This window comes from Nicotiana sylvestris, chromosome 11 (genome assembly GCF_000393655.2).
Source record: "Nicotiana sylvestris chromosome 11, ASM39365v2, whole genome shotgun sequence".
NCBI classification, from domain to species: domain Eukaryota; kingdom Viridiplantae; phylum Streptophyta; class Magnoliopsida; order Solanales; family Solanaceae; genus Nicotiana; species Nicotiana sylvestris.
The window spans coordinates 21614663-21641304 of NC_091067.1; the positions used below are offsets into that span (position 1 = coordinate 21614663).

The 26642-nt window shown below is 36.1% G+C and overlaps 2 protein-coding genes and 1 non-coding gene across 3 annotated transcripts; 2 read left to right on the forward strand and 1 right to left on the reverse strand.

Annotated features, from left to right (window-relative positions):
* Positions 1-10924: 10924 nt before the first annotated feature.
* Positions 10925-12702, forward strand: LOC138880806 (uncharacterized). Its single transcript, XM_070160985.1, has 3 exons — positions 10925-11057; positions 11141-11942; positions 11985-12702. The coding sequence occupies exons 1-3, from the start codon at positions 10925-10927 to the stop codon at positions 12700-12702; spliced, it is 1653 nt and encodes a 550-aa protein (XP_070017086.1).
* LOC138882454 (small nucleolar RNA R71) lies at positions 11287-11391 on the reverse strand. The gene has a single exon (XR_011404057.1). It is a non-coding gene; the product is annotated as a small nucleolar RNA R71 (small nucleolar RNA).
* Positions 12703-17439: 4737 nt separating the features above from the next.
* On the forward strand, positions 17440-25668 carry LOC104227540 (protein NRT1/ PTR FAMILY 5.2-like). The gene is made up of 4 exons (XM_070163093.1): positions 17440-17719; positions 20035-20252; positions 22850-23415; positions 24383-25668. Exons 1-4 carry the CDS (start codon positions 17590-17592, stop codon positions 25278-25280), a joined length of 1812 nt encoding a protein of 603 aa, XP_070019194.1. The 5' UTR covers positions 17440-17589; the 3' UTR covers positions 25281-25668.
* The last annotated feature ends 974 nt before the right edge of the window (positions 25669-26642 follow it).

Consider the following 26642-nt stretch of genomic DNA (forward strand, 5'->3'; position numbering starts at 1 on the left):
CTGAAGCCTACGTATATGTTACGATTCCAGAACATTATGCAAATATGACATCAAGGAGAGGAAGTAAAGGTTCCTGCCCAAAATGTTAGTAATAGATAAGGAGTCGGTACGAGCGGTAAGTTAAAACAAAGGAAATAGCCTAGGAAAGATTACACAAAAAATTGATATGAGAATGGGCCAACAAGTAGTCGGTAGTTGATTAAGGAAGAGCCTAGTTATGGCCAAACAGGAGGTTATAGATGAGTCAACATATCGTGCAAGATAAACATAGTAAAACCCAATATAGTGAACTCAGCCTCGCAGTAATATCATTGTAATACTTAAGAAGTATTCAGATAGGAGTTAGGGTTGTTAAGGGTACCTTATGAGTATTGTGGGAATGAAAGATAGTGCTACTGGGAAGACAATCAAAATATCAGTTCAGAAGCAACCCTACAAGCACAACGGTACTGAGGTAAGCAACTACGGATAATATAGGCAAGGAAAGACATCAAAAGGTCTGTAATAAGCTCACATCTTTACGAGGGTCAAGGGTTCTCCCTAAGTACTACAACGAAAGACTAGCTAAGGAAATAAGGAAGAAGGTTTCAACTTAAGCACAACAACTTAAAGAGGAAATGGTCATGTAACAACAGTCTTACAACAACATTATAAGCACTCCAAAGGAAAGTGGCACTTACCGTGACTAATGAAAGGGAAGTAAAATTAAAAGTAATATTCGAGATCATATGAGTTGCACGAAAACTCTAGCATGTGTAGGCACTAAGATGAGCTAAGTATGGACGCAACAATGGGGTAGAAAGACCAGGAAAAGTAATAGCTTACATTGAAAGAAAGCTAAAATGGAGCAAAAGAAATGAGCCCAGGTCACAGACGAAAGATTAAGTTGTTAAAGGATTGTATCATGCATATCCCATAGCGCCATGAAGGGCTAAAAGTAATAACTAACACCATGAGCCGCAGATCAGAAGATAGCTTAAGCCTACAAAAAGGTTGACCAGAGGAAAGAGAAAACTAAAGAGTTACATCACCCAAGTAAATCAGGAGTTTGATTATTGGACTCAGAAAAATTAAAACATCATGATCGAGAACATTGCAGGATCTCTCATAAAAATCAGAGGTACGAGAGAGATAGTACAACAACCATAGTCTATAACGGCTCTACATAATAAGTCAGTATAAAGCTCCCACCGAATTATAATGATATAATAGAGCTTCAGGTTGTGGTGTGAATCATACCTATGTGGAAGGGAGATTATAAAAGAGATAGAAGATATGGTGCAAGATTTTAAGTAAGTAAGATAAAGGTGAACAACGTACGAGATACTCAAATGCAGAAAGTTGTGAATAGTCCATACTTCGGGTAGAAGACTAGAAGCACGTGGATCCAATAATCGGGATGATAGCGGCATCGTCAGTGGCATGTCTTCCAGCCTATTATTTCTAAGTACTGAGAAATCTATCTAAGAGAGTAGAAAAGTGTTAGATACGATGTGATGTATCGCTTGACATTCCAGAATAACATAAGCAAATATATGGTGCAAGCAAATTTAAGGAAAGTTGTGAGTAGTATAAATAGATATGTATAGGTCGCAAGCTAAAATATAGTAAAGCGATAAAGTTTTATGACAAGATGTAAGAACGAGAAAAGGCGAGTGAGAAGGTGACTAGAATGGATTAGTCCTCGGGATTAGGACCATGAAAACAAGGGAGCTAATGGATTCTCTATGTTATAGTAAGCTTAGTATAGCCTTTATGGACTCAAAGGAGTTACTCTTCATAAGTAGCATTTAGAAGAGATGGAATGCTGCTCTAATAGTAGAATATGGGTGTAATTGGGATAGATAAAGGATGACGTTTGGGCCTTTGATTGAGATTTGAAAAAAAAAGGGATTCATGAATTATACGGAATTAAAATACTCACGTAAGAGAATCACCTTTGGATGCTATAGAATACGGTTATTGAAGTACAGTATCACCGCTAAGTGGATCAGGAAAGTTACTTCGAATATTCTTTAATGTAACGTAAGCCCTAGGGGCAAGGTATTACGTAAGAAGTTTCAAGTTATCAGTGGTATATTATAGATCAATATTGAGGTGAATCAACAATGGATGGACAAAAGTCGCAAAGCATGAGATGAGATTAGGCCGCCATTCTAAAGATGAGCAGTAATAAGGAAGCATTAAAGGACTTAAATTTATACATGTCGAATAAGCAACAAGAGTAAGCTGGGATTTGGTAGTAGACCTCAGCAACGGTAAATTAAAGTAAGAGTTATGGCAGTAAATTCATACGGATGGCTAAATAGACCTATGTGATGAGATATAGCAATATTTGTGAATTCAACAAAGTACCGAGCGAAGAACTTCAGTATACTTATAGATGCCTAAAGGGACATCTTATCAAGCTCTACATATAAAGCCTAGAGATTGGGCACACTTACAAGGTCAAAATTGTACAGGCTGCATGATGAAAGGTAGCAACAGATACGAGATTGAAAGGATTCCAACTACAAGTTGTGGTGTGAGAAGGAGGCCTAAAGGGGGAATGCCCTGGACTTTGGAGTTATTCACATAACATCACCTATATGGCAAGAGAAGTTCTAAAGTATTAAGAAGATATAAGTTATGAAACTGATAAGTGCATCAGTCAACATTCGAGGATGAATGTTCCAAAGGGGGGAATAATATTACGCCCCGCAGTGTTACGCCGATGTTATGCTCTGTAGTAATATATTACGATGATGTTACCTTAGTAGTAATATATTACGATGATGTTATGCCTTGTAGTATTACACTACAGTGATGTTACGCTTCGCAGTATTAAGTTACGACGATGTTGCACCTTGAAATATTGTACATTGAATTTGTCGTAACATAATTGACATCAGTCTAAGTAAAAGATTATTTGGAGATTATAAGGATTATGCTATTTCACAAGTGATTAGTAACGGTGAAAGGGGGAGCAAGTCAAAGAAAATGAATTTTCGTCCAAGTTTGGCATGTTGAGATAAAATACGGCTCGAGCTAAAATACTCGGTATTTATGGAGTAGTACCATACATGGTACCACATGACCATAATAGTAAGGTGTATAAGGTATGTGAAAAGTGAGTAATATTTTAAGTAAGTAAGAATAATTCTTAATTTTACGGGTAATTAATTAATTACCGGGTAACGAGACATTACCTAGTTAATTAATAAATTAAGTGGATAAATATCCTTTTTGGAGCTGCCACTTGGCATTAATCTAAGCCAAAGTGGTAACAAAAGGCTTGATGAGTCATTAGGCATGAGATGCCTTATTTACACGTACAATTCTTGAATTAAAAAGTTAGACTAAGTTACTTTGGTCTCTTTACCAATAAGTAATGTAAGGATATAGAATAATCTTCATCATTTCATAAAAATAGGAAGGGAAACGTTATTCCAGAGTCTTTCTTCGGCCAAGAGTTTCTTCAAGCAACGTGATTGCGTTGAGCTTTTCATACGACTTGTTCCATGTTTTGTCGTAATTAACGTGTGTTGAAAGATTGTTAAGAGAATCGACACAGGTATGTTAAGGTTATCCCTTCTTTCTTTTGGCATGATCCATACGATACGAATGAAACGTGCATATGCACAAATTCCATAAATGACTCTATTCATAGAAGTATTAGAGATATCTATGTTCTTGAATTTCCATGTGTCATAATATTTTATCATCTGTTCATGGGTCTCAGAAAAATACGAAAGTTGAAAAGAGTTTACTTTATGATATTTCTCAAAGGCAAAATGGTCTTATGACATCTGAAAGATTTTATTAACGTACTTTTCATGCATTGTATTCATGTACATTGCCCGTCACCAGATGGCATTATATATGCGTATATGTGCATGTATATATATGTATATGGGATATGGGAAAGGTTATGGCATTATATACGCACCACCACCTGATCAGCTGATATACGTTGATGATTTTGCCCACAGTTGCCGATATGATATGATGGGATGCCCTCAAAGGCTGATGGTGTTATGAAACATGTACCTATGCACGACATGACATTCATACGCATATACAAGACGCGAAAAGTATTTCGTAATTTACAGAGTTATCCAGACTTGCAGGTTGAGTCAATTACTCTATATTTCTTTCATGTCTGTTATGTACTTATTTATGTGCCTTACATACTTAGTACATTTTTTATACTGACGTCCCTTTTGCCTGGGGACGCTGCGTTTCATGCCCGCAGGTCCCGATAGACAGGTCGAGAGCCCTCCAAATAGGTTATCAGCTCAGCGGAAGATGTTGGTGCGCTCCATTTACTTCAGAGTTGCTTGTTTGGTTAGTATGATTTAGACGGGTATTGTTTAGCATGGCGGGACTCTAAACCGACCTTTATGACATTTATGTACTCTTAGAGGCTTGTATACATATGTTGTGTACGTGAAAGATTGTATTGTCTTGTCGGCCTATGTTTTGAGTTTATAAATGATCATGTTGGCCTATTAATCCTGTATGTCACATGTATATGATGATGTAATAAGAACGATACGTTATGTTGATACTCGGTTGAGTAAGGTATCGGGTGATTGTTGCGGCCCATCTATTTGGGTTGTGATAGAATCACTTCAGTGAGAGAGATGCAAGCAGAAAAATGAGCAGGAAGAAGCTTAATATGTAATCCACATGATCGTTGGTGGTGTCTATGTCCCACAAAGACTTGTATTCAAACGCACCAAGGTGTCGATCACCAGAGAAAAATGAACTCGGAACTATGTGCATGAGGACGCCCTATCATTCTATGAAGAGGAAGCAGAAGGCATATCTCAGCCGCACAATGACGCCCTAGTAATTTCTATTCTCTTAAATAAGATTCAAGTTAAACGTGTTCTAGTGGATCTAGGTAGCTCAGCAAACATAATCAGATCGAGGGTCGCAGAATAGCTCGGCCTATAGGATAAGATTGTACCTGCATCCCGGGTCCTAAATAGCTTCAACATGGCAAGCAAAACAACAAAGTGAGAGACCATCCTTCCAGTAAACATAGCCGGGACCATACAAGATACAAAATTCCATATCATCGAAGGCGACATGAGGTTTAATGCGCTCCTCGGGAGACCATGGATGCACAACATGAGGGCAGTACCTTCAACTCTTCATCATCTGATGAAGTAACTAATAGAGGATTGTGTGAAAACGATTTACGGAGAGCAACACGCTGTAAAGGAAATGTTTGCAGTCGATGAAGTGACGCCAATACTAGAGCCCTCGACCTCGGAAAAGTCGAACACCAAAGGTAAGCAAGCAGCCAAATAGCAATCACCGATCACAGTCTCGATTGAATATCAACCTCGAACGGCCATCAAATCTCATATCCTAGCTAACTTCATGACCGATTTTACGCCGACCCTCGTATCCAAAGTGGAGGAAGAACTCCTACTAGGATCGGGTACATCATCGGGGATATGGACCCTTTTTACAGACAGTGCCTCGAATGTGAAGGGGTCCGAGATTGGCATCGTCTTGAAGCCACCTACAGGTAGTACCATTAGACAATCGATCAAAACTTCTAGGTTGACTAATAATGAGGCCGAGTATAAGGCCATGATTGCAGGTCTCGAGCTAGTTAAGAGCTTGGGGGCAGAAGTTATTGAAGCCAAGTGCGATTCACTGTTGGTGGTGTCGAGAGGATAGGATACAACCGTACTTGGATAAGCTACAAGTAACTTTTCACCGCTTCAAGGAATAGACTCTCGATCATGTGCCTCGAGAACAAAATAACGAAGCCGATGCACTTACTAATTTGGGATCCTCGGTTGAAGAAGATGATATCATCCCGGGGACTGTCGTCCAGTTATCGAGGTCCGTGGTCGAGGAGGGTCATGCCGAAATAAATTCTACGAGCTTGACTTCGGATTGGAGAAATAAGTATATCGATTATTTGAAATATGTAAAGCTCCCATCAGATAATAAAAAATCGAGAGCTCTACGAACCAAGGCCTCGAGGTTCACATTGGATGGAGATGGAACATTATACAGGAGGACTTTCGATAGACCGTTAGCGGTGTGTTTGGGGCAGGGGAACACCGATTATGTTCTACGATAAATCCATGAAGGTACTTAATTTAATCACTCTGGCGCCGAGTCTTTGATTTGCAAAATTATTAGAGCAGGGTATTACTGGGACAACATGAAAAAAAAAACTAAGGAGTTTGTCAAAAAATGTGATAAGTGCCAACAGTTTGCACCAATGATCCATCAGCCCGGAGAACAACTTCACTCGGTCCTATCCCCGTGGATTTTCATGAAATGGGGAATGGACATAGTCGGCCCTCTACCAACGGCCCCAAGTAAAGCTAAATTTATTCTATTTATGACTGATTATTTTTCTAAATGGGTGGAAGCACATGCCTTCGAGAAGGTCAGAGAAAAGGAAGTTATTGACTTCATCTGCGACCACATCATATGTCGGTGCGGGATGCCTACCGAGATTGTATGTGACAATGGAAAGACTTTCATCGACAGCAAGGTGACGGAGTTCCTCGAAGCACATAAAATAAAGAGGATCTTATCAACACCGTACCACCCAACTAGAAATGGACAAGTAATTCAAAACCTAAAGAAAAGGTTGGACGATGCAAAGGGAAAATGGAGAGAAGTCCTACCCGAGGTTCTTTGGGCATATCGAACAACATCAAAGTCTAGCACAGGGGCTACTCCGTTCTCTTTAGTATATGGCTCTGAGGCCCTTATCCCTGTCAAGGTCGAAGAACCCAGTGCCAGATTTTGACATGCAAGGAAGAGTCAAATTACGAGGCCATGAATACTAGCCTCAAGTTACTAGATAAAAATGAGAGGCAGTAGTTGTTCGGATGGCCGCGCAGAAGCAAAGATTGAGAGATACTACAATAGAAGGACCAACCTTTGACACTTTGGAATCGGGGACTTAGTTCTACGGAAAGTCACCCTCAATACTCGAGACCTGAATGAAGGGAAACTAGGCCCGAATTGGGAGGGACCGTACCGAGTCATCGGAGTTGTCGGTAAAGGATCTTACAAACTTAGCACGATGGAAGGTGAACAACTGCCAAACAATTGGAACGTATCACTACTCAAACGATACTATTGCTAATGTATGACTTTTTCCTTTTGTCCATTTGAATATAAAGCTAATCCATTGCAGGTGACCAATAGAAGATATCGAAGACACATTTCTACACGAAGGCCTTAGGTTTTAAATCACGCATTGCACTCTTTTTCCCTTAGATCGGATTTTGTCCCAAATGGGTTTTACTGGCGAGGTTTTTAACGAGGCAACAACTATGTGCTACCTATGGAGAACTCAACAGTATCCAAGGCTTCTTTTCAATCAACCTCGAATACTGGGGAGCATCACCCTCAAAGGATATATTTTCGAGGAAAATACTTCACGCCAAAGAGGTCCTGGATAAGAGAACTTTGTAATGGGCCAAACGGTCAAATGAACCGTGTCCATATAGAATAATCGAGCCCTGATGGCAAAATATATATGCATGTATCAATTATCCAAGGAAGTATTCTTTCTATATCAAAACACTTTGTGTATCAAAGAAACTTGCTACTATATGAACATCATACTTGTGGTTCCACGAGAAACGGCTCAAGGGCCAAAACGCAAATATACCTCGAATACTTGGGACTATCATCGACAGTCAACACATTCGAGTATCTGAACTCGAATTTGTAAGACCTCAAAGAGGCATCCCTCGACGCAAAGGCCAAGGCCTTCATACTTAGGACTAATCTTTCGGACAAGTTCGAAAGGTTATCGGGAAACGAGTCCAAGAGGCATACCCGAAGGCCACTGCCATATTAAAGACTACAGCCATATTAAAGGCTACGGCCATATTAAAGACTACAATCATATTAAAGACTACAGTCATATAAAAGGCTACGACCGAAATAATGCGGCTTGAAAACGTCCGACTTCCACTATAAATTAAAGGCCTTCAAATACTTTGAAAAATCAGTTAAACTCGGCTACCCTCGGCAAAAGCAAAAAGAGCTTCGATAAAATCAGCTTTCGAATAATTTAAAGGCTTCGATAATATAAATTTCGGGATAGATTTGTATGAATTAGTACAAATCAGTACTAGGCGGTTATACAGCTATCCCCAATAAGATCCTTACTGTAAATAGAAATGTACCATATTTCAGGGTCCCCTATTATATAATGGGGACCCAAATTATTGGTAAAGATCATCTAATCATTGGCGAAGAATATACTCTTATTTTTACCTCATTGTTCATCAGAATTGTCCTTTAGCTTTATTATTCTTGCCTTATTGTTCTTGACTCATCTCGAGGTCGCGGAGCTCGAGGTCGATATTATCTAGTAATACTGGTTTGATCTACTCATTTTTTTCATTTATACATCTTGATTATTAATTGGTATTGAACTGAATCACATATCTTTAAAACCACAAATTAAATTTAATTATTATTCGTATATTCGAGGTAAATAATGACAACTAGGTTTAGTGCCAATTTGTTAGGATTAAACTAGAAATATAAGGAACACAACTAATTACACACAATAGTCAAGAAATGTTCTTACAATAAGAACTCTAATATTTTTGTCAAACCAACCACTAATTATCTACCAAAAGTACTACTTAATTATCTATATAGAAGTTGGTTCGATTTCCATTCTTGACGGTTGTTCACTGCAACAACTAAATCCAAGATTTAGCTTCCAATTTTTCAAAGTCAAAGCAAAGATGTTTTAGTTTTCTTTTTCTACTAAGCTGTATCAAATATTATCAATTTTGTTCGATAATATAGACAACTTCTTCTTCTATCTCAATATTCGACTATCGTCGTAATTTGTTTGATTATACGGGTTCGACCGAAATTAATAAATTTTGTTCAAATAGAGTATTTATAATTAATTAAGGATGTACACATGTTAAATTTAGAATTAAGTTATTAACAGTTGAAGCCGACGTTTTAAAATTCAAAACTCATAAAGTTAAAATCCTTGTTCTGCATATGTAAATTTGGCAGTAAACTTATTAATGATGAACGTTTTGAGAATTTAAGATGTTTGTTAATTTTTCGTACCTTTTAAACAAAAACTCTTAAAAATTCAAAATCTATTTGGAGACTTTGAAGATTAGACTTAGGTCATAGCTATTATGTTATTTAAATTAAAATTGACGATGAACTTTAGTTTTTGCTCGCTAAATCAGAGCTATCATCTGAGTTCGATTTAAATATACATCTTATATATAAAAAAATATTCAACATATTTAATAGATGTTAATTATAACTTATAACGAACCGTGTACATAAAATAATTCCACTACATTATATATTTCCATTAGGATCGCATAAAAATGCTGTAGGTGTCACATAGGCTTAAAATGTGATATTTATTCCTAAAGCTTAGGTATACAATTGAAAATTCGGGACAAGTACCAGGGATATTATGTATATCCCAAAAAGAAATTTGAATATATGATGTTTAGCTTAAAGCATATATATTTCTATGTATATCGCCTCATATTTTACTTTTGTTTCGTGAATTTGGGATGTTAAATGCTATGATTTATATTAATTTGAAGTGTTTTATGTGTAGGAATGATTCGGGAGCAATTGGTGGCGAAACACGCAAGATTTGAGTCAAAACGAACGAAATCGGGAAACTTGTGAATTTGGGCGCCACGCTAAAAATATTGGAGCGCCATGGAGAGCGCCAGTGACGTGAATTTTCTCCAATTTCGCCCGGGACAAGGTTATTTCGGCCCTAGACCTACCCAACACGTATAAAAGCAAGACTAAACCTATTTTTGAGGAAAGAGACGCACTTTGGAGGAAAATATACGCACAAGAAACATCCGGGAGCAAGAACATCTCAGTTTTCTTTATCTTTTCTAGTATTTTCAATTAATTAAAACTTATGCAATTGTTTGATTACATCATGAGTGGCTAAACACCCATTGTTCTGGGGTTGTGATTTAGCCATGAATATTGTTGTTTGATATTAGCTTGACCTTGATTATAATTCACCAATATATATGGTTGTTTCTTCAATTTTGTGTTTAATTGCTTAATTGTCTGGCCAGCAGTTACGTTCTATATACTATCTATGCTATGCTTGGGAAAGCCGTGTTTAGATTAGAGAAGATTTAAAGAGAGCATGATCTTAACTCTTAGGGGGAGCGGATTTGTGGTTAGGATAGAAATATACCTAGTCATCGTGCTTAATTAAATATCGTAATCTTAATGCGTTCTTAATAGATTGATTTCATAGGAATATATGCGTTAATCTATTGAGAATAGGTGAGTAGTACTTCGGAAGAAGGTTATGAGAGCATTTATCGATTAATTAGCAACCATGAGTGCATTATATGAAAGAGAGAGTTAATTAGAACACAATACGAATGGTGAATCGATCACAACCCTAGAATACTTATCTCTACTGAATACACAACAATCAACTCGTTACTTGATAATTTAGTTATTATTTAGAATCGTAGTATAATATAATCATATTGGTGGACCTTGATTTTAGCTGGATTGAATAATTTAGTGATTTAGTGAGTAGTTTATACAAGTCTTTGTGGGTACGACACTCAACTTATCATTATATTACTTGTCGACCACGTATACTTGTGTGTGCGTTTGGGAGCAACAAGTTTTTGGCGCCATTGCCGGGGACTTGAATATAAATTACTTTCTAGTTTTTGCTTTAATTATTTATTTCATCTAGTCTAACGTTACTTGAAAGTTGCTCTAATCTTAGGAACTTTGATTGAATGCGCAGGGTCAGAAGCCAGGACAGACTCAACGGCTTTGACCCAGAACCTGAGAAAATATTTCACAGGAGGTTGAGGGAAGCAAGGGATACAAATAATATTCAAGCACTCATTCAATTTCCTGTGAAGAGGAGCAACATATGACTGTTCAGGAGGTAGCAAGGCCCAGTATTACTAGTGTTACCTCCAGCATAGTGATGCCCATAATCACTGGGCACTTTGAGCTGAAACAGAGAATGATCCAGCTACTTCATGCAAACAGGCAGTTTATGGGTCTTCCACACGAGGATCCATAGCAGCATATTCTAAACTTCTTGGAGATTAGTGATACTTATATCACTAAGGGGTCACTCCAGATTATGTGAGGCTTACACTTTTTCCATTCTCTCTGTTGGGCGAAGCTAAGCGATGGCTAAAGGCAGAACCAGCTAATTCCATTACATCATGGGATGATTTGGCAAGAAAATTTCTGGCAAGGTTCTTTCCTTCAGGCAAAACTGCAAAGATCAGAAGTGAGATAGTCGCCTTCAAACAAAAAGTAGGAGAATCTTTATACTTAGCTTGGGAAAGGTTCAAGGGGATACTCAGAGACTATCCTCATCACAATCAGACAAATGAAGTGTTAGTTCACACTTTCATAGAAGGGCTCCATCCCCAAACAAAAATTGTAGTATATGCTGCAGCTGGAGGTCAAGTACTGGAGAAAAACTTTGATGAAATTTATGCATTATTGAACAAATTCTCGAAAAGCAATCCGGATTGGCAAGGAGAGATGGGTAGGAACATGGTAGAAAAATCACCAGGGGTTCTTGAATTAGATGTTGTTTCAGCATTGTCAGCACAGGTCTCCACACTGACCTACCAAGTCAATCAGATGACCATGATCATTAACAAGCAAAAAGCCCAGCCATTGCAACAAGATCCAAAGAAAAAGAAGAACACAGCTCATCCTGAAGAAGAATTAATTCCCAAGCCAGTTGATGGGAATGAGAAAGATAATAAAGGACCCGAGCCAATAATTGAGACTAGGCCACCACCTCCGTTTCCACAAATACTGCAGAAGCAAAAAGATGATGCTACGTACAAGAAATTCCTAGATATTTTGAGCCAAGTGAGTGTGAATTTGCCTTTGGTGGAAATTTTGCAGGAAGTGCCTAAGTATGCAAGGTATCTCAGAGATATTGTGGCAAACAAATGAAGACATGAAGAGTTCGAAACAGTTGCACTTACTGAAGAGTGCAGTGCCCGAGTTCAGAGTAAACTTCCTCCTAAGTTGAAGGATCCTAGGAGTTTCACAATTCCTTTGTCTCTTGGAAAACAAGAAGTTGGTAGAACGCTGTGTGATTTAGGGGCTAGTATAAATTTAATGCCATCCTCTTTGTTCAAGAAACTCGGATTGGGGGTGCTTAGACCTACTACAATCACTTTACAGTTAGCAGATAGGTCACTAGTCATGCCAGAAGGAATTATTGAGGATGTGTTAGTTCGAGTGGGAAATTTTATTCTTCCTGCTGATTTTATTTTTCTTGATTACGAGGCAGATGAGGAAGTGCCCATTATTTTGGGGCGGCCATTCTTAGCTACTGGTGGAGCAATTATTGATGTGAGGGCAGAGAAGTTAAAAATGAGAGTTGATGATGAGGAGGTCACTTTAAATGTGTACAAGGCACTTAAGCTCCCTAAGCATTATAAAGACTTGTGTATGATTACTGTGGTCGAATTGAAGGGAATAGAGAAGAGTCAGTATGTAAATTATAGTGATCCAGATGGAACAACTAAGTTAGAGGAGGTGGTGTTTGCAGCTGAGCGTGTAAAGATGATTGAGAAAAGAGCCAGAGATGAAAGAGGAGACCTTCCGAGAGCGTGCAAAAAGGCTAGACTTCATGGGAGAAAGAAGAAGAGAAAGCGCTCAACTTGAGCAAAGTAGCAGAGTCGTGTCACGACTATAAATAAGGCGCTTGTTGGGAGGCAATCCAACATGTATATCTTTCATTTATTGATTATTTTTTAGTGTCAAGTTTTGTATTATTTTTTTTTTGCAGAGTAGGGGAAGTCTGAGTACCCAAAGTTGAAGCCGGAGAGCATGTTTGAGCTTAAGTGTGGGGTCGTCCCGGCCCTTAATATTGAGGATCATGTTCGAGCTCGGCCCGAGAGGGTCTCAGGGTGTATTTCTTACCCCTTTTTAGGATCATGCATCGAGGACTATGCATAATATAAGTGTGGGGTGGGGAAACTAATTTCTGAAGTGTAATTGTATAAAAAAAATTATTAGTTAAGAAACGAAAAAAAAATAGAAAAAAGCTCGGACTTTTCCCAATGATGGATCTGTTGGACAATTTTCTTGAGGGATAAAGTCTGACTAAAATACCAAAAAGATTTTTTTTAGGATAGTTAGGTAGTATCCCTTGATTTTTCTTTGGGCGCCGGTTCTTTTCCAAGGGTGTAGCTCGAACCGGGTACTTTATTTTTTTAGGAATAGTTATGAAGAAACTAAGTCGCTCTGAGATACTCATTGACATGGTTGATGCTGGCACATTAGGCTAGGACATACATTATGTTTTCCTGTGTATTTGGTTTGAATTGTGAAGCCTAAGTAGAGTAAATAGCCTATTTTGTGACGCCTTGTCTCAGTCGTTTGACTCGTATACCACATAGTGCAATATTGCTTAAATTTCTCAATTATGTGTGCTTGCTTGACATGAGAGTTGAACAGAACCGTCTTGATTGAGTCATGTGCAACGTGTGTGTGAGGATTTCTGATTTTCTGTGCTATCCTGTGTAGTCTATAACTTTCCCCGTGTGTTAATTGAAGCGAAATTGTAAGTTGTGCTAATCTAGGAGATGACGTAGGCATTTTCTTGCTTGATCATGGATGTGCTTGTGACATAAAAATAAAATTTTCTGTTGCTAGCTCCTTTGAGCCTATAGGCCTTTCTTTTGGCACCCACATTACAAGTCATACCTCTATTTTGTTCTTAATTGGATATTGATTGAACCTTTACCTCCTAAGGCACTTAGTCGCTAAAAGAAGTACGGTTAGAGATTGGGGAGTAGCTTTTGATTGGAACCACGGAAGGGCGCGTTGGTGCACTAAAGTTGAAATCAAAAGACACTAGCCAATGAACCTTAATGTATGGTGTTTGTGAAAAGAAAAAATATTGCAAGAAAAAAAAAATGATAGTTCAAATAATGTAGAAAAACACATACACCTCCAATTCTTATTGATTTGTGCTAGTGGGATTATAGAAGTGCTTAATTGAAAAGAGGGTTATGTTGTATATGGTGTGTGACAAGTGAATTGGTTTAGAAGAATATGTGCTTGAATTGTGAATGTAGTGTATTAAAGTGCTTAGGAGGGTTAGTCACTATCTCTAAATGTATCATACCCGCCCCTTAGCCTACATTACAACCTTAAAGTCCTAATTGATCCTAGATATGACTAGCTTAAATTAGTAGAAATATACACTACGGGCAAGCTTATGGTACGACCACGGGATGCATATGAACTCTTTGTGAGAGTGAGTGAATTTGGTTCAATTGTGTGATGTCCTTAAATTATGTTCAAAAGCATATTTGAATGTGTGGACTAGTCTATATTGACTCTTTTGTTTGTTGGTGATGGAACATGATCTCATGAATGATTGGTAATGTTGTAAATTTTCTTGTTAGGTAAGTGCATGAATTGAGGGTACTTAGTAGTTACAAGTCGGTTTTTGAGGTTGCGTGGTGACAAATATGCTGTTGGAATTGATTGAATTGAAGGGTTATACTTGGTCATGCTTAAACGGGAAGAATGTGAATTTTTGTGTGTTCATGTTTGTGTGTCGGTATTGATCATAGTCAAGGGTATAGTGTATGGTTAAAAGTTAAAGTGCTCCTCTATAATTGATACTTGTACATAGTTGGAGGGTAGTAGATTGTCCCATTGCTCGAGGACGAGCAAGAGTCTAAGTGTGGGATGTTGATGTTTTGCTTAAAGCATATATATATTTTTATATATATTGCCTCATATTTTACTTTTGTTTCGTGAATTTGGGATGTTAAATGCTATGATTTATATTAATTTAAAGTGTTTTTATGTGTATGAATGATTCGGGAGCAATTGGGGATGAAACGCGCAAGGTTTGAGCCAAAACGAACGAAACTGGGAAACTTGTGAATTTGGGTGCCACCCTATGGCGCCTAGCCCTACCTGTTGCGCCAAAAATAGTAGCTAAAAATATTGGAGCGCCATGGAGGGCGCCTGGCGCTAGCAGGGCGCTAATGACGTGAATTTTCTCCAATTTCACATGGGACAAGGTTATTTCGGCCCTAGACCTACCCAACACGTATAAAAGCAAGACTAAACCTATTTTTGAGGGAAGAGACGCACTTTGGACGAAAAAAATACACACAAGAAATATCCGGGAGCAAGAACATCTCAGTTTTCTTCATCTTTTCTAGTATTTTCAATTATTCAAAACTTATGCAATTGTTTGATTATATCATGAGTAGCTAAACACCCATTGTTCTGGGGTTGTGATTTAGCCATGAATATTTTTGTTTGATATTAGTTTGACCTTGATTACAATTTATCAATATATGATTGTTTCTTCAATTCTATGTTTAATTGCTTAATTGTCTGGCTAACAGTTAGGTTCTATTTACTATCTATGCTATGCTTGGGAAAACCGTGTTTAGATTAGAGAAGAATTAAAGAGAGCATGATCTTAACCCTTAGGGGGAGCGAATTTGTGGTTAGGATAAGAATATACCTAGTCACCGTGCTTAATTAAATATCGTAATCTTAATGTGTTCTTAATAGATTGATTTCATAGAAATATATGCGTTAATCTATTGAGAATAGGTGAGTAGTACTTCGGGAGAAGGCTATGAGAGCATTTATCGATTAATTAGCAACCATGAGTGACTTATATGAAAGAGAGAGTTAATTAGAACACAATACGAATGGTGAATCGATCACAACCCTGGAATACTTGTCTCTACTGAATACACAACAATCAACTCGTCACTTGATAATTTAGTTACTATTTAGAATCGTAGTATAATATAATCATATTAGTGGACTTTGATTTTAGCTGGATTGAATAACAATTTTAGTGATTTAGTGAGTAGTTTATACAAGTCTCTGTGGGTTCGACACTCAACTTATCATTATATTACTTGTCGACCACGTATACTTGCGTGTGCGTTTGAGAGCAACAATATACATTAGTGCCCGTTTGGACATAAAATTTGATGGAAGATTTTTTCAACAAAATTTCACTTTTTTCGAAATCAGGGTTTGTTCATAAAATTTTCAATTTTCACTTGAAGATGCATTTTAGAAATTTTCGAAAATTTGAAAAACTGCAAAAAACTAATTTTCAAAATTTACTCAAATCACTCACAAAACTTCAAAAACAATCCAAACTGAATTTTATGTCCAAACACAACTCTAAATTTCAAATACCATTTTCACTTGAAAAATATTTTCACCATTCTTTTTGAATTTTACAATTCTTATGTCCAAACGCCTACTAAATCCTTAAAATTTGTGCCAAAATAATACTAGAAGCCAAGAAGAAGAAAGTCTTGGACACGTAATGGATTTTTGAAGTATTATTTCTATATCTCTATGACCAAATCTAGCTACATTAGTATTACTCGTTAAATGGTTGATTCAATGTGATAGATTTGTCTTAAAAAACAAAAATTTCTGATCCGGAAGAGATAATATCAATCATTGAGCCGCACCCAAAATTTTGAGTTTTCCTTCGATAGCATGAAAAAATGAGTATCAGTCAACATGGGCACCACTACTTGCCTTTATCACTTTGCTTTATCCTTCTTAGTCAATCTTTTAAGGAGGGCAGAAAGGAGAAACAATATTAAATTTATTACGCAACTTGCAATTTGCAAAGATAATTCTTGGCATTTAATAGACAGTGACAATTTTTCAACTTACTTTAAGATAATTATGTTTGATACAAAATCCGGGAGCTGTAGTACTGCTGAAATTAAGCACATGGTTTGAATATCATATTTAAGTTATATCCATCGAAAGTATAAAGGCTTTTTATGTAATCTGTGAAGCTTAACCTATTATAACTTGTCGCTCTTTCCGTTTTAATTTATGTGAACTTATTTAATTAGACACAAAATTTAAACAAAAAATACTTTTGAAATTTATAGTCTTAAACAAGTCAAAAAGGGGTCAAGAATATTTGTGTAGTTATAAAAACTTCTCATTAAAGGTAAAATTGAAAGTTTAAGCTAAATTGTTTTCAAATTTAGAAAGGGGTTATTCTTTTTGGAACAGACTAAAAAGGAAATATGTTCACATAAATTGGAATGGAGAGAGTAGTTATTATTTTTATTATGTTGTTAATCAATACTTGGAGCAACGGTAAAGTTGTCTTCGTATAACCTACATGTTATGGGTTTGAGCCGTGAAAGCAGTCACTAATGCTTGCATTATATGATAATCTATTTACATCACACCCCTTGATCGTGCGGTTCTTTCCCGGACCCTAACGCGAGATGAGTTGTACCAAGCTGTCCTTTTTCTAATTAATATTTATCATGAATGTTTGCTTAAAGTTATTTTATTAATGACTTGATTATATAAATATTTTTTGCATTATCAATACATTTAACTTAAAGTACTCTTGAATGGCTGAGGCAAGAAGATGAGGTCTATATAAAGGCAGCAGCAAAAGCATACTTGATATGCTAACAGAGAAACCAGTGTTTTCTTTTTGTCAATGCACACTTACAATTTCTAGCATAACAAAAATAAAGGGGTCATCCATTTTCCACAGTCATGGCAGCTTGTCAAGTGGATGAAAATGGATATGATGATGGATATACAAAAGATGGAACAGTGGATCTCAAAGGCAATCCTGTTCTTCGATCCAAGAGAGGTGGATGGAAAGCTTGTTCCTTCATTGTTGGTATGGTATCTTACCTCCCTCAACTCCCCCCTCCACCCCCACCCCCCCACCCAAAAAAAAACTCCCCCATAGACGGACAACAATGGCATGACGCTTCAGCTTCAAATAAGTTAAGGTCGGCTATATAAATTCTTACTGTTTATATCGCTTCATTAGTCCTGCCAAAGCTCCATATGAATCATCAATGTCTAGTGTCTTTAATTTCTTTAGCTTATCCCTTTGTAAACCTGTAGGAATCATCTTCTACCCAAAACTTTTTTTACCTGATTAATCTCTTTGCCTCTTAAGCAATATATACTGTTATATCCTGTTGGGGCGGGGCTAGAACAAGACGTTCGGGTATGGCCGAAATCAGTAACTTTTGTTTAAAATATGTATTTGTTTTAAGAAATTCATAAAATATATATAATTTTTTTAATTAAAATCCAGTAAATTAAATATATTAGATTCCCGAATAAACTTCAAATTATAAATCTACCTCTGATATCCTAGCAAATAGTTGTTGCTTTTACACACACGTTTCATCCTCTTTTGGATGAATTGGTTTGCTGTGAGTTATCTTCCAATAATGCAAATCCCATGCTACTGTATTAAAATCTGTGTCCCACGATGAGAAAAAAAACATCGTTGAACTTAACTACCTGGCGAATTTAAGATTTGAATTTTATTGGTTCAATTTTTAATAATTTTAATTAGCATTAAACAATTATATTTTTAGATTTTATGAATTAAACTTTTAAATTATATTCCGTATTAAAAGTAATAATTTCAAATAAACTCAATATCGTAACACTGCATCCGCATATGATGTTAGGTCCTTCAACTAGGGATGCTTACTAGTGACATATCTTTAGGTCCCTACTTTATGTTGTATTCAATTTTCAAGAGAAGTTTCTTTTTTAAGTCAGGACTATGACAGTTTTTTCCGATTACACGTTGGTCTTTTTTTTCTAATTTATAAGCTACATCTTGATTACATTAAGTCTAATTAAAAAATTATGTTTGGCTGATTGTTAAGTCGACGAAAATTTAAGGATCCGTTTGGCCATGAATTTTGCCAAAATAAATTTAAAATTTATTTGGCAAACTCATGTATGGCCATAAATTTTGCCCATGCAAAATCTCAAATCCCAAACCCTAAATCCCAAAATCACCCCAATTGCTGATTTTGAGCCAAAATCTCAAAACTTGGGAATTATATATATGTTTTTCCAAAATAAAGTTGAGAAATATATTTTGAAAACGTATGTCCAAACACATTTTCATCTTCAAACCAAACTTCACCCAAATCAAATTTTTCAAAACACATTTGGAAATCTATAGTCAAACGCTAGCTAGGAAGCTTTTAGGACTTTCTTCTCCACCGAAGAGTTTCTGAAATGCCATGTGATGTAACTTGTAAGTCATGAAGTTGCATTTTATCAAGTAGTACATACAGTGAAGGACCCAGGATTTTGTGCAAGCTGGTTCAATTTTAGATGTATATAACTTTAGTCGTAAAATAGTAGTTGTCAAGTGGGTTCAAATAAATATTTATATAAAATTTATACAGCTTTAATCCTAATTTAGTATACACGGTATTATTTTTTTGGTGAAGCGGGTTCAGTTAAACCCGCCAGCCACCACTTGGGTCCACCACTGAGTACGTAACTGTGGAATCCATATTCTAAATAAAGAAAGACTCTCTTCATACCCAATTCCAAGAAAATGCATTCAAAATTGGGATTATCCTAAAGGTAGTTTACTCTAATGTCAGGCACCGTCTATGCCACATTTTTTGGGTACAGTTCTTTCTGAAATATTTTGTGCACCGAATTACCATGTTTCAGATTTACTCAGATATGCTTTAATGATACTCAGATATGCTTTAATTTCTCCATTCTTTGGGTATGTAATTTGGACTGTTTTGTTCCATATCTTTTGAGTCGCACCAACCCAAGTCTCCCAACCAACTCAACCATAATGAGTTAAACAACCAAAGACTAAGGAGCTCATTACTAAAGCTACCTATCATATCCAGAGGCAAACTTAATGTGAAATATTGAGGGGGTCACGAGGGTACTCCGTAAATTTTGGCAGGAATTTTGTATGTATATGCTTTAAAAATAATTAATTTAGGTCACTCGACACTCTGAACAACACTAAAAGCTTTTACGGAATTCTGATTAAGCAGAATACTATGCCCCTATCACGTTAAAATCCTGAGTCCACATCTGAACATATTAAACAGTTTGTCTCCTTACTTTCTCGTCTACCTTCATTTAAATAGTTTAACAATTCTCTTAATTGACTTACTTTTAAGTTGAATATTGCAGTTTATGAAGTGTTCGAACGTATGGCATATTATGGAATATCATCAAACTTGGTAATATACTTAACTGAGAAACTGCACCAAGGCACAGTGAAATCTTCAAACAATGTGACAAATTGGGTGGGCACAATTTGGATGACCCCTATCTTGGGCGCCTACTTTGCTGACGCTTTTCTTGGACGTTATTGGACTTTCTTGATTGCCTCTGCTATTTATCTCTTGGTACGTCACTACTCCTCCCACTCCAACTTATTACACAATCTCTATAATAGTCTTATTTGTTATTTTTTTGGTTGCTATGGTAAAATAATGTCATATAGCATGTATATTATAGTATAATATAAAAAACGATTCCGAAAAAAGTTTGGCCATTATAATAAAAACTTATATGACTGTTATAGAGAAATTTGACTGTATCTGTATTTTTTGTAAAAATACAACTTGTTTCGGGTTGAGTCGCAACACTTGTACTTCGTCATAGAACAACACAACATCTTAGTATAATCGCCTAGTGCCAAAAGTATGTTGGACATGTTTGAAACCTATGTTATGAGTCGTAACCTACGGTTAAACCTCTCTATAACACTTTATTTTTTGCTTCTATGTGGAGTGTTGTTATATAAGACATATATTGTAATTTAACATGAAAAAATTTAGTTGTTAAAATAAAGTATTAATATTATAGACGATGACTGTTATAGAGAGGTTGGACCGTATTATATATTCCATCGTTACATTAAATATGTCATGTCGACAAGTTACTGATTTTCTTAGAAGATTTATGACTATTATGGGGTGCAATATTTCCTTATATCAAACTTGTTGAGTTCATTTTGTGAAATAAAAATTTACTTACCAAAAACTTGTTGAGCTCATGTTATCAAATTGATGCTTAGTAATCGATTGCATAAAAAGTCTACTCAAAATGTCTTGATAGCTAGGGTAAGTCGGTTTAAATAAAAAAAAAGTTTCATTTACTCCTTCAATACTTCATTTTCTTAATTAAATTTGACGTTGAAAATTTTTTCCTTTTATTTATTTCATATGAACTTTTCAGATGGTGACATAAATAGACCCATACTTGTACGTTTGTCTCTTGTCGCATCCTACAACAATTTTGATTATTTTAATTGGCTATAGGTCATCAAAATGATAAATTGACCATGAATGGTCATGCTCTTGTACTAAAATATAAATTAAGGATAAGGCCATTGCTAACTTGAAGGCAAATCCGATGTACAAAGTGTTTGATATTCGCATAGGGTTTGGGGAAGAATCATACTTATAAGCATATGATGCAGGTAACCTACACTTAATGCAAGCATTAGTGGTTGCTCCACTACTCAAACTTATGACCTAAAAGTCATACGAAAATAATTTTACCGATACTCCAAAGCTGTAAAACAAAAGCTATAAAACAAATAGAAAAGATGAAGTCATGACAAAGGTAACAGTACTACTCCCTCTATATCAATTTAGATAAGGTAGAGTGACTCAACAAGGAGTTTAAGAGAAAAAGGGAAGACTTTTAAAACTTATGATCTTAAAAGCTTTATGGGGTCATGATATTTGTATGGTTATAAAATTTTCTCATTAAGGATAAAACAGATAAAATGAAAAATTTAAAGTTGAATTATTTTCAATTAAAGAAACACAAAAATATTTCTTGTACTTAGCATTTGTCAGCTCAGTCCATTATTGTGACTCTAATTGACGTTCCTAGTATCTAGCTAGAGAGAATCTATTTTTGGAATTTTCCTTGCTTATTCCAATAAGATACAGACACCCCCCCCTCCCCCGGCCCCCCAACCCACTTATTTTTCTTTTCTTATTTAGTTTGTTTTCTTGTGCAAGTAGGTTTTCCAAACTAATACAGTTTGACTATGATTTTCTTGAAAGTAAGCATGATATACATTAATTTGTTTCTTATTAAGATTTAAAATTTATTTATTTATTCTTTTAAATGCTTAACCAGCGGACCAAGTAGTCCAAATTAACCATGTGGTATAATTCTATATTATTTATACAGAATTTGTTATTTTTTGCATATTATTTATATGTGTATTCAGTGAAATTTTCCGGCGAAGCGATGTCACATGATACCGCTTGGCCTAAGATAAATCCACCCCTGGTCACGAATATAAACCCTACATCGGATCATAAAGGACAGTCTTGTGCATAGAGTATCTCGCATTCTCTCATGGTTCGGAGAAGTGTCGCACCCAAGCAGTGGCGGAGCCACATTGAATCAAGGGGTGTCAAGCGACACCCCTTTGCCGAAAAATTACACTATATTGCTATATAAATTTTTTTATTTATGTATATTTACTATACATTGACACCCTTGACTTTTCGATGTATCCAATTATTTATATTTTGACACCCCTTGATAAAAATTCTGACTCCGTCACTGATCCCAAGGGTATGATCTAAACAACCTATCCTAATGCAAGTATTGATGTCTGCTTCCACGGCTCGAACCGAGACCTATAGATCAAAATGAGACAACTTTACTGTTGCTCTAAGGTTAAACCCTAGCAGAATGAACTGTAAACTTGATAATTAAGATATTTATTGAGTTTTGAACCATTCCTGAGCCGAGGGTCTACCTGAAACAGCCTCTCTGCCTTCTTAAAGGCTAAGGTTAGGTCTGCATATACTCTACCCTCCCAGACCTCATTTGTGGGACTATGCTGATATGTTGTTGTTATACTACTGAATTTTGAACCATGCGTGAGCTAATCATTATATATGGTATGTCACTAGTATTGTATATACTTATACCATGATTAACCAACGTTTATTAAAAATTGTAACAGGGTATGTCTCTACTAACACTAGCTGTATCAATCCATGGCCTAAAGCCTCCTCCTTGTGCCAGTCCAACTGCAGCTAACTGCAAGAAAGCATCCACACTTCAACTAGCTGTGTTTTTTGGTGCACTCTACACCTTAGCCGTCGGCACCGGCGGCACGAAGCCCAATATATCGACAATCGGCGCCGATCAATTCGACGAGTTTCATCCAAAAGAAAAATCTCAAAAACTTTCATTTTTCAATTGGTGGATGTTTAGTATTTTCTTGGGAACTCTCTTTGCTAACACTGTGCTTGTGTATATTCAAGACAATGTGGGCTGGACTCTTGGGTATGGGCTTCCAACAGTGGGCCTTGGTATATCAATAATGATATTTTTGGCTGGATCATCTTTTTATAGGCATAAAAAGCCCAGAGGAAGCCCATTTACAAGAATGGCTAAGGTCATTATAGCTGCCTTAAGGAAATGGAAAGTTACAGTCCCTACTGATCCAAAAGAGTTGTATGAGCTTGATTTGGGAGAATATACCAAAAATGGAAAAGTCAGAATTGACTCCACACCTACATTGAGGTTTGTATTTAATTTTGTCTTTTAGTTATCTTAAACTAATAATGGACGTAAAGAAATTTCAGGGCAAGTTACACATTTGGCCGGTCGGCTAAAAATAATTACATCTGCTAGCCAATATATATGTATATTTTTTGTACGAATATAAATATACAAAAAATATACATTTTATCGGCTATTATTTTTTTAGAGAGGATCCACTGTGTAGTTTTTCCGAATTTTTTTAAACAAATGGTGTGATTCAATGATAATAGCATTTTACATACCTTACACTTACTAGAAACAAGTACTCATTTGTGATACTATTTTATTGGACACGTAGTTTAAGAAATTAGATATACTAATATAATATAGGAGTACTAATTATGATTAAAGAGAATACATAATAAAGTGTGACTAGTTTAATGAATTTTAAATTTTGACAATTGTAAAATTTGTATGGTATCAAAAATATTAGAACTTTTCAAAATGGAAGGAGTGTCATGAAAATTGGAATGAGGGACTACTTGTTTTGTTTATGTCCATTGTTTATATAGGTCTCTAAACCATACATAACAAGAAAACACACACACTAAAATAGGATAAGAAAGAAAAGAAGAGGAAAAAGAATCCCAAGAGTATTTTTGTATTCGAAATGGCATCTCTACCTTCACAAGATAGGTGTAAGATATGCATACACACTATCAAAAGCTGACTCACGATTTGAAGGTCGGGGTGCACTTTTGAGTTCAACCAAATTCTGCTTTTTATATAGGGGTTCATCTACTAATATATCACTATTTTCTAAAGACATATATATGTGGAATTTTTGCCGAACTTTACGGGTGCTGATGACCCCTCTCGATATAGCATATGTTCGCCTCTGCACACTACCCTCCCAGACCCCACTTGTGGGATTACACTAGGTTTATTATTGTTGTTGCTATTTGTTTTGGATGACGTAATAATCCGGTAAAACATTTTGTTGCAGGTTTCTGAATAAAGCTTGTGTGAAAACAGATACAAATGATCCATGGATGTTATGTTCAGTAACTCAAGTGGAAGAAACTAAGCAAATGCTAAGGATGATACCAATCTTGATAGCTACATTCATTCCAAGCACAATGATAGCTCAAATCAACACACTTTTTGTCAAACAAGGCACAACCCTAAAGAGAAACATTGGTAATTTCAGTATCCCTCCAGCTAGTTTAGGTGCATTCGTTACCATATCGTTGCTAGTCTCCGTTGTGCTCTACGATCGTTTCTTCATGAAAATCGCCAAAAGACTGACGAAAAATCCAAGAGGTATAAATATACTTCAAAGAATGGGAATTGGAATGGCATTCCATATTCTGATCATGTTAGTAGCATCGTTCGTCGAAAGGCATAGACTTAGTGTAGCTAAGGATAATGGCCTAGTTGAAAATGGTAAACAAGTACCATTATCTATATTGATTTTGCTACCTCAGTTTATTCTTATGGGAACAGCTGATGCATTTTTGGAAGTAGCTAAGATTGAGTTCTTTTATGATCAAGCACCAGAAGGAATGAAGAGTTTAGGAACTTCTTATTCTATGACAAGTCTTGGAGTTGGGAATTTCATTAGTAGTTTCTTGCTTTCAACAGTTTCTGATATTACTAAAAAGCATGGGAATCACAGAGGATGGATCTTAAACAACTTGAATGCATCTCATCTTGACTATTACTATGCGTTATTCGCGGTACTTAACTTATTGAACTTCATCTTTTTCTTGTTTGTGAGCAAGTTTTATGTGTATAAAGCTGAAGTCTCAGATTCATTGGCTGTGCTAAGGCAAGAATTGGAGATTGGATCAAAACATAGGGTGACTAATAGCCAAGAAGCTTCAACCAACACACAAATTTGATGGTAGGATATTAACTAACCTATTTAGTTAGGTAGTGTACTATATAGTTAGGTAATATTTGATGGCGCGGATCCTCCAAAATTGGCACAACGCATGTCGGATCTTCCGAAAATGCATGTCACTTCAGACATATCGGATCCTCCAAATATTATGTATTTTTGGAGGATCCGACATGAGTGCTGCAGCATTTTTGGAGAATTCGATCGTCGTAGCTACATAGTCCAATAATTTTCTTCATCATTCTCTCCTGTCTCTTTGTTATGATTTTCACACGATTGTAATGATAATCAGTTAAATTTAGTTCTTTCGAGGTATGAAATGTGTGTATCTTCTTGAGCAGCATTTTCAATTCCATAGCTGGTATTTATAAAGGAAATGGTTCTTTATATGGGTTGAATATGATGGTCTGTTTAAGCTCTTCTAAAAAAGGCAGCACAGTGTACTAAGCTCCCGCTATGTGCGGGGTGCGAGAAAGGATCGGATCACAAGGATCTATTGTACACAGTCTTACCCTGTATTTCTGCAAGAAACTGTTTCCATGGCTTGAATCCGTGACCTCCGGGTCACATGACAGCAATTTTACCAGTTACGCCAAGACTCCCCTTCAACTCATATACTAATATAATAATATTCCTTCACTATATACAATAATATGTGGTCAATAGTAATCTCACAAGTAATACAAAACATATCAAAAGAATTATACATTAGAGCATTCCACCACAAGTGTAAAGTACTGATAATGCCTTGTCCAATAAAGAAGAAAAGAAAGAAAAATTAGTACACTGCTTCCTCAAGTAACTCTAGTACTCCAGCAGCCTTTTAACTTATCATCTTTTCTTTAAAATCCTTCAAATGAATCAACCTAATAGCAGATTCCCTGCAAAATGTTCTTCTTTTCTTCCCTTTTTCCCTTTCCTGTTTATTTTTCAATACATTTGGTTCTTTTTCTATAAGTATGTTGGCCTGTTTTCTCAATATGGCCTCTTCTTCTAAGTTGCTTAAACTCGGGTGTGGGTGCATGATGTAGGTGAGGATCTTTCATGATCTAAATTTTAAGATTCGAGGTTACGGATCCAGGTAGAACTACTAGTACAGAGATTCGGCTACAAATAATTCAAATATCTAAAAAAAAAAGAGATACAAAAACATCTCTAAATTATTTATATTATGCGAAAAACATACAAGGTCTCTGAGAAGGAGAAAATATTGATTAATACAAAAATTTCTATATATAAATTATTCCATTTTCTTCAATTTCACCCTAGCTTTTGTTTTAATTTCAGAAATCATTGTATCTGTGCCAAATTTCTTGGCCGATTTTGGTCAAAGCACACAAAATTGGTTGACCTTATGCGGTAC

Excerpts from the sequence above, each read along its gene's own strand:
- LOC138880806 (XM_070160985.1), top strand. The coding sequence starts at position 10,925 with ATGACTGTTCAGGAGGTAGCAAGGCCCAGTATTACTAGTGTTACCTCC. Across the intron at positions 11,058-11,140 it reads TGCAAACAGGCAGTTTATGG|ATTATGTGAGGCTTACACTT; the intron begins GTCTTCCACACG and ends GGGTCACTCCAG. Across the intron at positions 11,943-11,984 it reads ATTTTGCAGGAAGTGCCTAA|ACATGAAGAGTTCGAAACAG; the intron begins GTATGCAAGGTA and ends AAACAAATGAAG.
- LOC104227540 (XM_070163093.1), top strand. The coding sequence starts at position 17,590 with ATGGCAGCTTGTCAAGTGGATGAAAATGGATATGATGATGGATATACA. Across the intron at positions 17,720-20,034 it reads AGCTTGTTCCTTCATTGTTG|TTTATGAAGTGTTCGAACGT; the intron begins GTATGGTATCTT and ends TGAATATTGCAG. Across the intron at positions 23,416-24,382 it reads GACTCCACACCTACATTGAG|GTTTCTGAATAAAGCTTGTG; the intron begins GTTTGTATTTAA and ends ATTTTGTTGCAG.